The sequence below is a fragment of the Cornus florida genome, unplaced genomic scaffold (genome assembly GCF_030987335.1).
Source record: "Cornus florida cultivar Cherokee Brave unplaced genomic scaffold, ASM3098733v1 CherokeeBrave_3.0.0_Hap2_Chr08, whole genome shotgun sequence".
NCBI lineage: Eukaryota > Viridiplantae > Streptophyta > Magnoliopsida > Cornales > Cornaceae > Cornus > Cornus florida.
Window position 1 is genome coordinate 5,312,524 of NW_026775578.1, and position 18,385 is coordinate 5,330,908.

Here is an 18,385-nt window from a genome sequence, read left to right on the forward strand (position 1 = left end):
GCAAATGACAAGACAATTTCTAAAAACCAATAGATGAACAACTAACAAAGGGACCCTGAGAAGCACCCAACAAAATCACAATTCTGACATCACTCACCTTGCTTTAAGGTGGAAAATTCATACTCAATACTCACCAAGTCCTCAGTGTTATTTGCCAAATTGAATTAGAGCCATCTAAGGCAAATCTTTCAATTTAGATAACTATCATTTCAAGTTTTCATATTTCACTTACAGCTTCAGTCTTTGAGCTATAATACAATTACAAAGTCAACTCCCAATCACAGTTTTAAAAAGAGTTTGACAAATATTTTTACAGAGCTATTAGTCTAAACTGGATGGATGTACACAACCATTGCTTTGTTGGATTTATCATAACAATATGGCACTGAATTAGGGCTAATTTATTTCATTTTTTACTTTGGAGGGATCAAAAGACAGCTAATAAAACAAGATCCACAAATCAGTAAAGAATAAAAAATAATAGGCCCAATACATTGCAGTTACCTATAATTTCAAATTGCCATACTGATTTCAATTGATCATGAATGGTCACAAGACTCACAATGTAAGTACCATAACAGTGAGATGATAAATTTAAATGAACAAATTTTTTTATTATTATTTTAAGAAAGGCCCAGTGGAGCAGTCACATCACCTTGCATTAATTCATGTTGATGCAAGCAATTGCTGAAACTTCAAGTCCGTGATTCCAACAAGGAATTATATAATACAAGTTGTTAAAATATGGTAATACGAAAGAGCAAGTAAACATCTTCTTAAGCTTGACAAGCAGTAGAGCAGAGCATCATACTTGCTAAATTGCGATCGGCTAAATTGCGATCGGTTGAAGCTTGTGTATTTCCTGGGTTTTCAATCCTTTGAGACCCGGATAACTAAGCCACTGGGTGTCTGGGCAGTTCCGAGGTGACCTGAACCAACCAGATCTCGAATGTGAAATCTCATATCCAACTGAGAAAATCGGAGACGCTTCTTCTCTAAAACAGCCAACATCATCTCTTTGTATTTCCTTCGGTTTAGAAAGGAAAGGAGTTCCTTTCTGCCCTAAAATGAAAAGCCAAAAAGTAAACACATTATGAATGGTTCTAACAAGCCTTTGCATTCAGATAGACCAGGACAGACTCGTCAAGAAAAGTCTCCCCCTTGTAATGATAAAAAAAATTATAATTCCAAACTAAAAACATATTCTTTTACTTCAATGGAATTATTATCCTCATAAAATTTCTCAATTTCATGCCTTTGGGTTGCCCCTCAAATTTGATGGATAAAACTCAACTTCAAATGATATATAAAACTAGCCTCCAAAAAGTTAATACTTAAAACTGCTGATAGATAATCTCGTACTTGTCAAAATACACATTTCGAGTAAATTTCCAACCACTTTTGTTAATTGATAAAGAACACAAAAGTTTGTATCTTTGACAACAAAGTCCAATACCCATAATAAACTATTTCTAATCATAAAAACACCACCTGTGACTAGTATGGAATCAAACGAGGCATTTACAAAAGGCAAAAAAGCAAAAACCACCCTCAACTATTAAAAATCAGCATTTTACCCCCCTGAACTACAAAATCGAGCAAGTCAGTACCTCAACTATAAAAAATGAGCAGTTTGACCCCTGGCAGTCCTTTCCGGCTCATTGCCGGTCACCAGCATTGTACATTTACAAAAATGCCCATTATAATTAACATTTTAGAAAAAGCAAAAAAAATTAAAATTGTGAAATACCATCAATACCCTCACAGTTATTCTATAAGTGTAAAATTGAGTTTGACTAACCAAAAAAAAAAAGTATTATCCAGTTATGCTTAAAATCAATATATATATATTGAAGACAATAATTTTGAGGGGAAAACCTAAAAAAATATATATAGAAAGAAGCGCGCATTCTCGCTACCAGCGAGCGCATAAAGCGTTTAGAGGAGAGTCAGCAAGCGCTGCGGGCGGATCAGGAAGCCCTAATTGTTATATATATACACACACACACACACACACACACACACACACACACATTACATATATCAAGGAAGACTTTTACAAATAGTGCACAAGGAACCGACGACGACGACGAACTGTAGGGACTTACCGGCGAGCACGCAAGTCTAAACTGACCGTCGGTGAGTGAACCGGTGAGCACACGGGTCTAAACTACAGCCACGGAACTTACCGGTGAGGACGCAGGTCTGAACTGCTGCCATGGAATGAACAGGCAAGGCGCGGACTGAACGGACATGGAACTTACCGGCGAGCACGCGAATTGAATCAGCGATGAGAAACAGCTCAGTAGTGACGGAGTGCGAGCAAGCACCATTGGTTAAGTTTTGCAGATGGGTTGGGTGTTTGGGTTGCGATTGGTGTAAAGGTTTTGCAATTGGGTATTGCACATTATTTACGCGTTGAAGAAGATGAACAGTGACGGCATGAGGCTGTTTGTAAATTCAGAAATTCCAAATTTCAGGCAATTCTCTCATCTGGGTCTTTCTCAATCGCTCCAAAATCTTTAATTGGGGAAAATATGTGGTACTCACTCTGCAACTAAATGGTTCAACACACCATGGGTTGGGATTTTGGTGGCCACTTCGATCAAACTCTGTTTCGTTTATGAATTTCACGGACTTTATATCGTTGTCGAATTTCTTGTACAGTTTGGGGATGTTGTTGGAATTTGCATGGTATCTTTGCCCAAATCAGCCTCCGCTCCTTCCCGGTGCTTGACAGTGGTTGAGAGTTGATGTTGAGGCAATAAGGGATAGGCTCAATTGTGGTGACGCAATTCTGGCGACGTCGATGATCGTGGAGATGATGATGACGACGATGCCGATGACCTCTTTGTCATAATTGTATAACAAATTTTCAAGAAATTCGATATCAATCGATTATCTGTCCTAAAGTAAGAGATCGAAGCTTCAACGATTGATCAAATCAATGATTAGAGAGCTGAGAAAACATGAGTTGTGATATTGTTGTGGTAATCGGAGTCCCCGTCCAATGGTCGTCATTGGTTGGGGTTTTGCCGAAGGAAGATGTTGTACAGATTTTACCCAAAAATAAAAAAATAAAAAATAAAAATTGTTGCAGAGAGATTTGGTTCTTGGTTGCATAGTTGAGGTTTGGAGTCCATTTATAGAGACAGGGCTACAACGGTCATATTGTAAGGGCAGCTATGGAATTATATCAGAAAGTAACTTCACGCGCTCCATCTGTGCCGGAAATGAGCCGGAAAGGACAGCCAAGTGGTGAAACTGATCATTTCTGATAGTTGAGGGACTGACTTGCTCGAATTTGTAGTTCAGGGGGGTAAAATGCTGATTCCTAATACTTGAGGGGCATTTTATGCTTTTTTGCCTTTACAAAAAGCAAAATTGAGATGAGTGAACCAGGAACCATATGGGAGTTGAATAATTGGTCAATGACCGAGCATGAGAGGGCAGATGCCTTTGGTTTGAGTTCCCCTCCAACCCTCTTCCCCTAGAGGCTACTATTGGGGGATTCTTCCAAGATAAAATTAGCGCATGATATTAGGGCGTGATAAGTGTCCAGAGAAGATTACTTCCACCCAAACGGTGGAGACGCCCCTCTAGTCAACCAAAAAAAAGAAAGTGATGTAGTTTAGATTATTAGGATTATATAGCTTCCATTTTCTTTTATTTTATTATTGACAGTTAGCGATTGTTTGTTAATATTGGCTATTGATCATATATGACCTTGTAATTAAAGTCTTTTTGTGTATACATGAACTAATGATGTAGGGGTAGCAGGTGTCCACACCACTAAAGTAACCGGATGCTAGGCATACAATTACATTTTAGGCAAAGCAATACCAGAAATTAGAATCATATTTTTATTTATTTAAACACCTACCAGATGTTTTTTCACTTGTACACCTACTGAAAGAACATGACAAGATTACAGGCACAAGATATATATCAGAGACACGCTTAATAAGCTATTTTTTGCATCATTCTCATGGGAATGGAAATACCATTCGTCCAGTTGAGTAAAGGTATGGCTAATAATCAAACATTTGAAGGGACAACCATTATTTTAGAATGACCATTGCAGCCCTTTTTTTTACCAACCAAACATGGGAATGGAATGGTCAGAAATGACCACTCCACTTCACCGCTCATTCCTGTGTACCAAATGTAACCCATGGTAATAGAATTTTATGTCCCCTGCTATGAGATTACATAACTAGCTACTCTATAAATTGATCGATATAAAAAGATTATGTAAATTATGCAAATGAGGTTTTAAATGCCTTTAAATTTAAATAGAATAAAAATTGTCATGCTTTAGGTACGTACCATAACCATTACCATTGTGGCAACTAATAGATTTATTTACTAAAGAAGTAAAATACTTAAAACTTGTATGAACTGTATTGCAAACAGTTGTCAACTAACAAATCAACAGCCATCCTTAAGACTCAAAAAATGTATTATACAGATTAACAGACCAAATGACAAGCCCCCCTCCTTCTTGCCTAGTTTCCTAGCTTGTATGCATCCACTCATGGTAGTTATTTCAGTCTCACACCCTTTATTCATATAGGAAAATAACATCTATGGCATGTGTATCCTTGCCTTGTAAGGTATAGAAAATCCTCAAGCAAGTACCTGAGAGAGACCTTTGAGTACTGAACCAATATTTGGAATTGCAAACCAGTACATGTTTGGATCAATAAGTTGGCGAGTCTGAAAAAATGAAGTGACCGTTAGAAAGAAAAATAGCAGATGGAATGACCAACCCAAAAAAAAAAAAAAAAGGGAAACAAAATTGCATAAAAATCACAGAGAGAAATAAAGATAAATAAAGAGAATATGGAATACAGGAAAAGCAATATGATGAATATGAACTGTCAAAAGGGTCATCATGTTTGATAATGTTTTCATGTAACACTATTTCAGTATTTCACCCAATTAGGCTCGTTGACTACATAACCACAATGTCGGTATTTCCATTCGTGCACACACGCATAGGTACATAGTCAAGATTCTGTAGCACAATTTCTAGTGCACTCAAACATAAATATATCTCCAACAATTTAGAGTCGATATCCGGTAAAAGATTTTTCCCAACCAGCCTAAAAATGGGTGGAATGTATGAAGGGAAGGGTGACACAGAATCAATATTGAAGAATACTCTAGTGTTCATCAGAGAATATCACAAGAGGAAAATTCAGGATCAATTGATGGTGCAGATCACCTACGAAATTACAAGAGAAAAATCACTGTAAAGCAATCTGCTGATCTGAGATAATTTCATGGAATCACGACTGTCTATAATTTTTGATAAAATTTTATTTTATTTTTTTCCAACTCCAAAAACAATTAAATCTTGCTGCAAAACAATTCCATTCTCTTTTCTCTGCAAATCTAATTAAACCTTGCTGCAAAAACAAGCTCCATTTTACTCTCTTTCAAATTTCCAAGGTTTTCAGTCTTGTGGGTCTCTTATAGCCATCTCCTAGCAGTTGGGATTCAGGATTTGTAGTTGAAAGAATCTACCGTGCCTCTCGTCCACTAAAATTTTTTTAAGTTGCATGACACAATTTTATAAAAATTGTTTTCAACCCATGCTTAATAACCTGAAAGAAGCACCACATCCAACAACAATAACCCCTGTTCTAACAGAAAAACCAAATACCAGCTGAAAGATAACTGGGAACACTGGTCCATGCCAGTGTATCATGACAAAATCCGGCTTCTATTATAGAATATGAAGTTTTTCCTTGACAAGTTTATAGGAATTTTTTTTCAGTGGCTAGCATGTTAATTATCAAGGCAGACAACAACCAGTACTATACATCCCTAGTTTTTCTTGTCATTAATCGCATACAAGGCAACCACAAAAATTCCCTAGCTCTACATGATTGACAAACCAAGCAATACAGCATTTTTTTTTTCTTAGTTAGTACCCACACACACGCCTCCACTGAGACTCGAACCCCTAACCTTCCTCTGGGAAATAGAGACCTGGTACCGCCAGGCCATTAGCCTGTAAACTGTCATAAACAATGCATGACTGCAAACTGTCAAAACTTCGAACATCAATACTACAGAAGCAGGGTTCTTATTATGATTTTGGTCAATGGAATGGACTTGGAGCTTATCACAGGTGATCTGAATCTAGATCCGATAATCGAAAGGAACAACACAACTCTTATTAGAAGCAAAGACTTTTATATATTTAATATTTGATAATCCGACTATAAGAAATAATGAATGATTATTAACAATTAATTTTTTAAATTCTTTACCAGGAAAAAAGAAAAGAAATTACGAATAAATAAAATTTTGAGAACAAACTGAATTTATAATATTAAATACTTAACAATGTTGTAGTTCTTACTAATTAGTAACAATAATAGATAATTAATAATAACAAATAAAATAAAAAGATAGATAATGTAAATACTGTTATACTATATAATTCTAAGTTCAAATAAATTTTCAATTGGATTTTTTTTTTTTCATAAATTTCATTTTCGATTGGATTTGGACTATTACAATATTCGATCACCCTAAATCCAAGGTAGATCCAGTTGTTAATGGATCAATAGGGTGATTGTCACAATATTGGATCACCCTGCAAACTAAACCGTCACCAGCATGACAAACACCGATGCTGTGCAAAGTGAATTGACAAAAACACATCCCACAATAAAGCCCCTCTCAAGGCAGGGTCATCCGGGCTAACCCCTGACTCCAACCACTAAGTCAAAGAACCCCTGGATCACACGAAATTGACAACATGACAAAGAGATCACGCCACTAAGAACGTCAAACTCTTAAAACTCCTGAAGCTGTTCTCTAGCCTCAAGTAGATATCAATGTGTTAATGCCTATAAACTATGGTAGAGGTTTAAGGCTTCAGCAGTACCATATAAGTTATGACTACTTCTGTCACCAGTCTTTGATGTCAAGGTCCATGGCAAAGGCTCATGTCATGGTGATCTGATGGAGCTTGAGGACTACCTTTTTAATCTATTACTCATCTGGGGGAAGGAGATTGGGGTGGCTTTTCTATTACCATGTGCCTTACCTCTAAAGCATATTTTATATGCTGCATTTGTGAGAGGGTTTCATTGTGTGTGTTTTTCTTTGTTTGTAAGTCAACAGACATGTCCACAAACACCACTTTTAAAGTTGTGCCAAATTAGCACCTGCTAACAACGTTTGGATTCCAACATCCTCACCTGCATCACTAGAATATAGAGGACAAGATGCAATAAATCACAAGATTCGAACAACTGCACCGATTCCATTATTAATTAAGAATCCTAATCACACTTACAAGAAGGCCAGCATTAATTAAAAGAGAGACGTGTTCATCTTTAACCTTTCCACCAGTTGATAGAAGTGACAACTGCAATGCAGCAGAAAGTAGCAAATCTGTGAATATCAAATTGATAAATTGAAAAGAGTGCAAAAAGTTAAACATGAAAGCAAACATGTTTCCGCTATAATATTGAAGACACATTCAACAAATTAAAAAGAGCTTTCTAATGAATGCCATATAGATATAAGTTCAGAAAATGACTTGACTTTACTAAATCAATGACACCAAGTTGTCGTGTCATCGTCGTCGTCGTCATTCTTGCCTTTATCCCAGATGAAAGGGATCGGTCATACGAATTATCATTTTCGATTATTTCCTACTACACAACATGTCCCATCTTACATTTAATTTTTTAAAATGACTCTAAATAACTTGATTCCATGTAAGTTTTGGTCAGTTTCTTTGTTGCTTGCCTTCTAGGCAAATAACTCTTTCTGCACTTTCGGGTCTGCGTTGTATAGCCATACCGCATAAGTCTACTTTCTCTAGTTTTACCATTTATAGAAGTTATACCTAGTTTTCCCTCACACAGTCAGTGACACCAAGTACTAACTAAATATTCATTTGATAAGATGCACCACAAAATTACAAATCTAATTTTCATGCTGACAAGTATAGTTCAACAAAGGAAGAGTTACAAGCAAAATAAACAATAAGATACTACACTATCAGCAAAAAGGAAACATATGAGCAGACCCACTCAGGAAAGGGCACACTCAGAGAGCAGAACTGTTTAACATTTGTTGAGTGAATGAAATATTGACTATGATTTTTTTTTTTCTTTTCATGACAAGAATGTTAGATTAGAAGTTAGTGGGTACGAAGGCTCAAAGCCGGGATCCCTAGAGCAACGGGGAGCAACCCAATTGCTGGGCTACGAAGGCATTCGCAAATGTTGACTATGATAAATAAGTACCTTATGTCAACTAATAAGAACATTGCCCTATCAGGGAGGGGGAAAAGAGTAGACCATGTTAGAGGTGCACAGAAAGAGGATAGCAAATAAAACAACGTAATTATTTAATAATCAAGTGTACACAAATGCCATAGGTTTGTATACATATGCCAGTACTTGATGCATTCAAGGATATATCAGAATAAAAATAATCAGTCACATAGAGTTGAGCAAAAATACTGGTTCATGTTTGAGTCACTCACAAGTTCTTGATGTCCAATACTGGGGTCCAGCTTCGAATGGATAACATGTGTTCTAAACCACTCAAAAACTGCAAGATCAACTTGCTTTTTTGCTTCCATTCTTTTAACAATTCGATCTATCTAAAATAAAAGTAGGATAAAGAAAACATAGTTAATGCATTGCCAATTCGTCAAAGAGAAAATCTTGAACCACATATGCGGATACCTCATATCAAATGAAATAAACTATAGAAAAACTATTCATGATAAGCACAAACCTACGCATAATTACACACAAGTATATATTTACAAACTTTCATGAAGTATAGACATTCACACTCTAAACCAGCTTCTCAATAAAAGTTCAATATAAGAACAGTATATCTATAACAAATAAAAGCAACCAACCTGAACCAAATAGTCATCCAAAAACATTATGGCATGATCATCTTGTCCAGTATTTAATTTGAAAATGCGCAAAACTCTCTCCCTCCTCAAAGACTGCCAAAATGTACAAAATGATAATTTATAGAATAAAATGAGCCAATTGGAAGACACACACACACAAGATAAAATACTCCAATAAATGAATTCAAAAACAAAACCCAGTTTCCAATGCAAGATGCACAAAAATAATCAAAGTGAAGTAAATTTTTTGTCAGTGAGTCACCGTTAAGTAAATTTCCAACAAATAACTGCAGAAAAAGCGAGAGGAATATATACAATTTGATGAAGCCCTAACTTTTTTAGCACAAAGCCTAATACATCAATCCCTCCTATTCTAGTTCAGATTATGAACTGAAATTTTAAGAGGAAGTAAGTTTCACTGCAAACTTTGTCACCATGCCATTTTTTAGGGAAGCAATACACAAAGTTCAAGATAAATTTCATCAGGCTTATAACTGTAAGAACATTGTTGAAACACGTTTTAACTTTATCATTAACAACTTATATACTTCTATTTATTCAGAAGAGAGTTAGAATGAACCTATTTTACATGGACTCTTCAAAAGTAGGTGAAGGACCCGTGTCAGACATACAATAGTTAGACGGGTATAGATCACCACTTTTGGTTGGACATTCACCTAAAAAGTATATTCAATTATTCAATTTTATTATACTATTGCTTCAGAATCAATGGAATACCTATATAGAATGCTTTGTCATATAAAAAATTACTCTAGAAAATAAATAAAAATATTAAATATTATGAAATTTTAGCATAATTCCTGTGTCCTTCAGTTTAGGGATTTGACAAGCCCAACGCTATACATACCCACACCCAATACACAGATCCAAGTCCATGGAATATAGGAATGAACTGATATAATCAAAGAAATTTCAAAAAACATGCTGGATTACCAGACCTCTAGCTCCCTATCCACCTGGGTTCTGTCTTTCACACTGCTATACAACTGTGACTGCAAAATAAAAGGCTGAACTGAGACCTGAAAAAACAGAATCATTAATATAATGGAATATCACATTGAGGATAAAATTATCACTTCGTAAAATAACATACCAAGAAGATTCCACAAAGGTTCTTTATTTTAATACCTCTTCTTCTTTCTTTTTATTTTATTTTTATAATATAGCAACAAACTTTAATTATAAGGCAGGATTGCATGATTTTGCAATATCAAACTACCAAACCAACAAACAAGGCACTTGATTAGAAAAAGGAGCACAATGAACTTTTGTATAAGATCCTTAGCTCCCATTTCTCACACTAATACCAACAAAACCAGATGTCAACACAACATGAATAAAATTCTAGTGACTTGGCGCCCAAGACACAAACATAGGTATAAATGTAATAGATAGTCCTCAAAGTTATCAAAGCCTACAGATAACCAATTATCTCAGAAGTGCATTGACTATATTTTAAAGTCAAAATTTTTAACCACGTATTTAAATTTAAGAAAACAAGACAATGCTTAGGGACATGCACTGAAGCTTGGCACTATGAGAGAAATTGTTAAAAAAAAAAAAAAAAAAGAGGTGGCGATAATAATAAATATTACATGGACAGAGCCTTTTATGGCCAAGTGGCCTGAGGATTTTAATATAAATTATTTCATATATAAATTGGATTTTCCCACACAATGCATCATCATTGATAAACAAAAAATCATGAAAATTTTCTTCAAAAGTTTTACATCTAAGACCATGATATGATGTTAGGTAGAGTATTATGTATACAAAATGCTTTTTGTGCTAATAAATTAATAATTATGAAGGGGTTCATGGCGCTACCAACGTTTTGATTTGCGATTGCTACTAACAAAAATGAGATCATGGGTGTAACAAGGGTTTCGATCTTGCAACTTACACAAAAGGTACCAATATGCAACTTTTAACTTCAAAAGCCAATAAATATGGATTTTAAAGATCTTTAGTATATTTTGTTGAATACTTAAAAGGTAATTCAATATAATTAGTGACCCAAAAATTCATTACAATGCATCTAAAAAACATGAAGTCATGGAGAACCCAGTCACAAGAGAAAATTCATATCTGTAAACCAACTTAAGTTTCTCATACATGTCAAAATCGAAACAACACTAGTAGCTAACCTAACAGATTCCAAATTTAGGACATGTACAGAAAGTACAGATGAAACTCTAATACTAAAATTGACTATAACATCCTAAGCATCCTTAAAAAAGTCATCGTATAATCGTCTTAACATAAACTCCATGCGGTCAAGACGGTCGACAGTACTCTGCTTGAAGTCAACGAGAGATTGTTGCATCTCATCGAGTTTGCCCTCTAGCCTGGACAGCCTGGATGAGTTGGATGGTTGCTCTGGCTGTGATGAGGAAGACACGGAGCCATAGTCCCCTACGTTGGGTGCGCCGTGGAGGGGCTCCGGAAGGGGATGGCTCATCTGTTTGACTCTGACCTCTACCCTCTACAAGATATTTCAGCATTTGTTCCGTAACTTCCCCGCTCACATGGTGCAACATTACCCCTCTTGTGTGCCAAATGCTCCATCAACCGTGTAATACCACCGCAAATTTTTCTCCCACAAAATCTACAAGTAACTTTATGTCTGTCACCCTCAACAGGTGTACCAAATCTCCAACCTATGTCATCACTCATAACACCAGTGCCACTGCCCTCTCCACTTTGAGGTGGCATGTCCTGCAACAAATTACAGTACATATCTAAATCAAACATCTAAATGCTTGTAGTAGATCAGACTTCCAAGATCTAATCAAACATACAAACGCAATTGAACTATATGTTAGATTATTTGTAACCCTAATTTAGTATATATGAATTTGTCAAACTACCGAAATTCTATTAATTTGTAAATTAATTATACTTCATACAAAGTTTAACTTTTAAATTAGTCAAACTATTACATAAATAATCCATGTAACTAATACAACTTGCATCATAATAGAATACTCTAACATATAATTACTGCTAATTATAAATAGAGTGTAATTAGTGACAACTGATATACTAAACTAGTAAAATATAAAATAATATATTTATATTATTTGTATCATAGATTCCACGCAAATATGCATTATAGAATATGAATAACTTCACAAAAATATATATCAATACCTATGCTATAGAATAATCTATATTACATATTAATGCAATCTATCATTATGCTATTATGAATTATAGAATGTGAATATACTTCACAAAATTATATATCAATACCTATGCTATAGTTTAATATATATTATAAATTAATGCAATCTATCATTATGCTAAATAAGCATTATTATTATATGAAAAAATAATAATAAACTATTAAAAATACATTTATCAAATAAAAAATTCAGTGAGTACAATAATTAAACTTTGAAAAAGAAATATAAATAAAATATAAAGTCTAAGTGCAAAAAACTTACAAATCAGCAGATAAAATATGCAGTAAAAATTACAAAAATAAATAAATAAATAATAAATAAATAAAAATCCAGAAATAATAAAAATTATAATTTATAACTTGTCTAAGATGTGTAACACAAAATAAAATACAGTTTACATGATTGTATGAATGTTAATCACTTATCTCTCTGAAAAAATTCAAAAAAAGTAAAATAAAATAAAAAAAAGAGGTCGGGAGCTTTGGACCAAGACTCACGAACAAGGCTTATGAATATAGCATAGAACATTATCTTTATGTTAAATCTAAGTGAAAAGGGGGGAAATTTGAAAAGCAAATGAAAAATTTTCAATTATTTGAAGTATTGGAAAGCTCTAATTCAAGATGATACTCAAATCTTGTATTTTTTGAAGGATTGGAGGATAAATCTAATACTTTGGGAAGTGTCTGAAAGCAGTTCTGGATAAAAGTGAAAGAAAGTGAAAAAGAATATGAATAACTTCACAAAATTATATATCAATACCTATGCTATAGAATAATCTATATTACATATTAATGCAATCTATCATTATGCTATTATGAATTATAGAATGTGAATATACTTCACAAAATTATATATCAATACCCATCATATAGTTTAATATATATTACAAATTAATGCAATCTATCATTATGCTAAATAAGCATTATTATTATATGAAAATTTAATAATAAATTATTAAAAATACATTTATCAAATAAAAAATTCAGTGAGTATAATAATTAAACTTTGAAAAAGAAATATAAATAATATATAAAGTCTAAGTGCAAAAAACTTACAAATCAGCAGATAAAAGATTCAGTAAAAATTACAAAAAAAATTCCAGAAATAATAAAAATTATAATTTATAACTTGTATAAGATGTGTGACACAAAATAAAATACAGTTTACATGATTGTATGAATGTTAATCACTTATCTCTCTGAAAAATTTCCAAAAAAAAAAAAAAAATTAGAGAGATCGGGAGCTTTGGAACAAGACTCACAAACAAGGCTTATGAATATAACATAGAACATTATCTTTATGTTAAATCTAAGCCAAAATGGGGGAAATTTGAAAAACAAATGAAAAATTGCCGATTATTTGAAGTATTGGAAAGCTCTAATTCAAGATGATATTCAAATCTAGTATTTTTTGAAGGACTGGAGGATAAATCTATACTTTGGGAAGTGTCTGAAAGCAGTTCTGGTTAAAAGTGAAAGAAAGTGAAAAAGAATGCGGAATGAAGAAATTTTTATACCCAGGGAGCTAACAGGAGCTATAGCCATTACCGCTGCAAAATGAGTCCATTATAAAAACATAACATCTACTACCGTCCGTTACATCCAATACTCTTCCTGTAAAGAATGAGTTGCTCGTGAATTTTAATGACACTGATATATCGATAACGACTCAGATGCAGCGCCAGCCGAGTTAGTTAGAACAGCCAATACGATGCAACTTTGCCAAGCCTTGAAGCCTTGGGTGCCACAGACCATGCTTATTTGGTCTACTAGGCATCTTTACTATGCTTATACACTCAAAAACATAATAAACAAGATTAACGAATTAAATAATACATATTGTAAATTACTCTGAGACACCCTGAGGTTTGCTCATGTCACTCTCATATGAAACATTTTTAAAAAATGTGGTCAACCTCTCCTGAGGTTTGACAAAGTAATAAAAATGAATTACCAGAATTACCCTTATCAGAACTAAAAAAACAGAATTAACACATTTGTAAAATGAAATTACAATTTGAAGCAATATGTCTCTCCACCACCACCATCACCCTTACACCTCCAAACACCCCCAAATGCCGATCTCATTTTACCCATTACCAGCCACAGTTTCCTCCGGCTCCGTCCATCCCCATCGCCTTCCAAAATCCCCAATTAGGCTACTCTATCCTCTCACAAGTCCTAACAATTTAATGTAAATCCCAATTCCTATTCTTGGGTTTGGAGATATATACATATATTTTTTACAGATTGCGCTTCAATTATATATTTATATATAATTAATGTTCATCGCGTTACGAATAGGCAGTTTTGATTCCATTTGCATGGAGAAAGTGAGAGCAGCTATTATATATATGTGTGTGTATATACTACTCAAACTCATGGGTCATTTGTGTCATCTTCTACTTCGACACTGTACCTGCTATTTCTCTCTACTTTCACTCTATAGACATCCCATTCGGGACTATCACCATCAATTGGTATTATCAGGGAGTTGAGGGAGATAAAAGGCTAACCAGAGAAGGAGAGAGAGGAGTAATTACATAATCACGAATTGAAGAAATCTAAGTCCGTAAGCCGACTTCGGTTCGGAGGAGGTGGTGGAGGGAAGACGAACCAGAGAGGGCAAGATCAGAGGAGGTGGTGGAGGAAGGGAATTTTGGGTCCAAGATGTTTGGTGTGGAAATTGCTATGGTGGTAGAGAGAGAGAGAGAGATAGAGGGAGGGAGGGGGGGGAGGTGTGGAGGCGGCACCAGCCATTATCAGGTGGTGGTGGTGTTGCCGCAACGTTGGTGGAGATATATGTATATATGTGTATTGTATATTAATTTATATGTATATTAAATTTATGTATTTTTTTTTTTTTTGGTTTACATCATAAGTATTATGTTTATTAAAATCAAGGGCATTTTTGAACTTTTATACTAGACATTAACGGTCCTAACGGTAATATCTCAGACAAGGGGTGTCAAAGTGATGTTTTCAAAAGTTTCATCGGAGAGTGATTTGAGCAAACCTCAAGGGTTCTCAGAGTAATTTACCCTAATAAATATAAATAAATAACACGTTCAAAATGACCACAAAATGTTGTTAAATAATGACACAGTTTTGATTGACAATACTAGATAGATGCTAGTTCCAGGTCAGAACTATAGGCATCATCAAGAATGAAACTCTAAGATCAAAATGTCTTGGGGTGAACCTGTCACAGGCAGTAAAATGTATGCAATGAAAATTTAAGAAAGCTAGAAGTAACATTGAAGTGATAGGCAATCAAAATTGAACAACAATGAGGCAGCAACTACCATCTTTCACTGTACAGTCATGGAAAGCAATAAGAGCAGAGATTTAGGTACTATCACGCAAATTCTAATGGCCCACTTTAGCGGAGCTTGTGCCTTATTTCTGGTTACATTTTAGCTAAAACTCAGAAATAGCTAAAATGCATCTTATTCCATAAGCACATCAATTGGAACTTATAGATCATGGCATATGCTTATTCAATCCATACAATTATAGATCATGACATATGCTTAAAGAGTAGTGGTTTAATGCATCTAATTGGAGAAAAATACTGTTAATTTCAATCCCCAAAATATGTTTTGACTAATTCCTACACTGAATAAATTTGAAGGAAAAACTTCAAAGAGAGAAATACAGTTGAGAGTAAATTCAATCCCCAAAATATGTTTGACTAATTCCTACAAATAATAAATTTGAAGGAAAAACTTCAAAGACAAAAATCCTTATTTACAGAAACAGATAAAGGGAAAAGGAAAAGCTTCCAGCACAAGGTAGCAGCAGGTATATCTTATGGTAAAACCACATGATGTGGATCCACATGATTCTTGTTGTAAAGATTTTTTCTTATTTCTTTCCAATAGGTATTAAGAGTTTCATAATTTTCTAAATTAAGCTTTAATGTGTGTGCCAGTGTATCAACTTCTTTCTAAAAATCAAGTAATTCACCAAGGCACCAAAACTTCTGACATAACTGACCAATATCAATAACTTCTTTTAAGATGGATGCAAGCAAATTCATATTCATATTTACAAGTCCCAAATTCTACAGCTAGGCAGCCCTACACATACAAAAGCAATCACAGATACATACACACATGTACATGTGTATGAGTGTATCATAGATATTTACCTTGTCAATGCGAGGAAATTGAGCACGCATAATGCGAAGGGCCACCAACGTATCGCTAAATGTGAAATTTTCCTCTGCATTCAGATAGATGTGTCAAGGCAACAATACACAGATTTAACAAGAAAAAGAACAGAAAAAAAACATTATGCACCATTCCAAAACTCTTATTCATCATTAGCATCTACAATTACTGTATTAGTATTCCCATCATAATAAACTGACTGTTGACATTAACCTTAAACCAATTACACTAACATTATAGTCAACCACCTTATACAAAGGCCCTTCTGAATTTCAGAACATATTTAGCTCTTTATCAATCTCCATCGCATTTCGTAAAACATAGAATAAGGAGTGTAACAGTTCTAGAGTGTTTCTTCAATATGTTCCTCAACGATATCGGTATAAAAGATTTGCTAATACGCCTTTTAACCATCTTATTCAAAAGAAAAAAGTTGCTTCATTTTTATTTTTATTTTTTTATATTAAAAAATAAGTAATACAAGAAAGTAAGTCTAGCATTTAAAGGACCTCGTCAGACCCCAACTATTTAATCTATATAAGCCTACCTCGACTGTATTACATTCTTTAGAATGTGACATTTGCACCCCAATTTGATATACCTTTGCCTTAATTATTGTCTTCTATGGTTTAGTAATTGCCTGTAGTCCTCCCTAATTTTTATAGTAAATGATATTTTATCCTGCCTACTAACAAAACCAAATATTCCTTCATACGCTTTTCCCTCCCAAACAACAACGAGGTTATCGCCTCCTCTCTAATCTACTAAGCCTACATTCAGGACCGGAGGCAGGATGTAAGGTGGGGGGAAATGAATTTGGGGGGGCAATAATGCATTTTTTTAAGAATTTCAGGGGGGGCACAAGTAATATTTTAATAATTCAGGGCAATTGCCCTCCTCTGGCTTGCATGTAGCCGTGCCTGTATTCACTTCCTGTCTTTTCTCTCCACAAGAGATACATATCGTTTTTCTTTTCTTCTCTGTCAATGTAAAGCACCAACTCTAATCATACTTCGTTAAGAGATACTAGAGCATTAATTTAAATAATAAGAATAGCAGGACAAAAATTCAACAAAAACATTCTAAAAGAAACCAAATTAGGCAAACTAATTAAAAAAAAAACAGTGTTTAACAATTTGAGTCGTCAAATTCAGCCAAAAAAGAATTCAAGAACGGGATAAAGATTTAGAGAGAGTGTATGCAGCGAACTGACCGAGTGAAGGAGTTTGATCGATGTCTTCGCTTTTAGTTACAATATCTTCCTCTCTCGCGCGTTTTTTGCCCGTTGATGATCCTGATGTCTGGTCCATTCGTTGTCTGATCCAACTCCTTAGGCAGATTCGAAATGATCCAAAAACAACCCTAATTTCTTATTCGGTGATGGCATCAACTCAAATATTTTTTTATTTTCACCTACGAATACGGACCATTCTATTAGTTAAAACTTAAAACCCTTTGAAATTGAATCTAGAGACCGTTCTCAAATTCAAACCCTATTTCCGTCAATAAAAGCCGCGGTGTATCACAATAATACCTATAGCACCCTCATTATAAGTCGGTTTGGAATGCCAAAATGTATACCAAAAAAAAAAAAATTAAACAAAAATTCTTTTTTAACCTTGCAAAACACTCTACCTTTTATTATTATTATTATTATTTTTTTTTTTTTAAGGATAGAAACTCACAACCCCCCAGTTCAACAAAAAGTATATCAAGAACGCAATCCCCAATTTAATTCAATTCAATTCATAATCTAGTTTATTTTTACCACAATCAGTTGTTCCGGTTTGATAAACAACGAGAATGGAAGGGCCTTTTTTTTCTATTTTATTTATTTCTGTTAAGTGGTCTTCATTAATTACAACTACCACTAGTTTATCGAAGACTATCTTCCTCGAAGTTTCTCCAAGATGCACCTTAATTCTTGCCTTAGACCCGTCAAGGAAAGAAAAGACCAGAACAAAATTAGCTTAGCCTTTATTTTGAAATATTAGCGTGCTAAACACGTCCATCTTTTTAAAACGGATCTAGTACACTTGGTTACCCACAACAATAACCCCCCTCTTCCACGCACAAGTAAGCTTTATG

At 34.3% G+C, this 18,385-nt stretch overlaps 1 protein-coding gene across 5 annotated transcripts; it reads right to left on the reverse strand.

Annotated features, from left to right (window-relative positions):
- Positions 1 to 586: 586 nt before the first annotated feature.
- LOC132269052 (uncharacterized) lies at positions 587 to 18,342 on the reverse strand. 5 transcript variants are annotated; one of them, XM_059770055.1, is made up of 8 exons: positions 17,511 to 18,342; positions 16,276 to 16,349; positions 9,871 to 9,951; positions 8,912 to 9,004; positions 8,525 to 8,644; positions 7,322 to 7,393; positions 4,642 to 4,719; positions 587 to 1,057 (listed from the first exon to the last, which is right to left on the reverse strand). In XM_059770055.1, exons 1-8 carry the CDS (start codon positions 17,605 to 17,607, stop codon positions 830 to 832), a joined length of 843 nt encoding a protein of 280 aa, XP_059626038.1. In that variant the 5' UTR covers positions 17,608 to 18,342; the 3' UTR covers positions 587 to 829. The 5 variants fall into 5 exon arrangements, with proteins under 5 accessions (XP_059626038.1, XP_059626039.1, XP_059626042.1 ...); XM_059770056.1 differs by having other exon boundaries at positions 587 to 1,062; positions 17,511 to 17,894; XM_059770059.1 differs by lacking the exon at positions 8,525 to 8,644.
- Between the last annotated feature and the right edge of the window lie 43 nt (positions 18,343 to 18,385).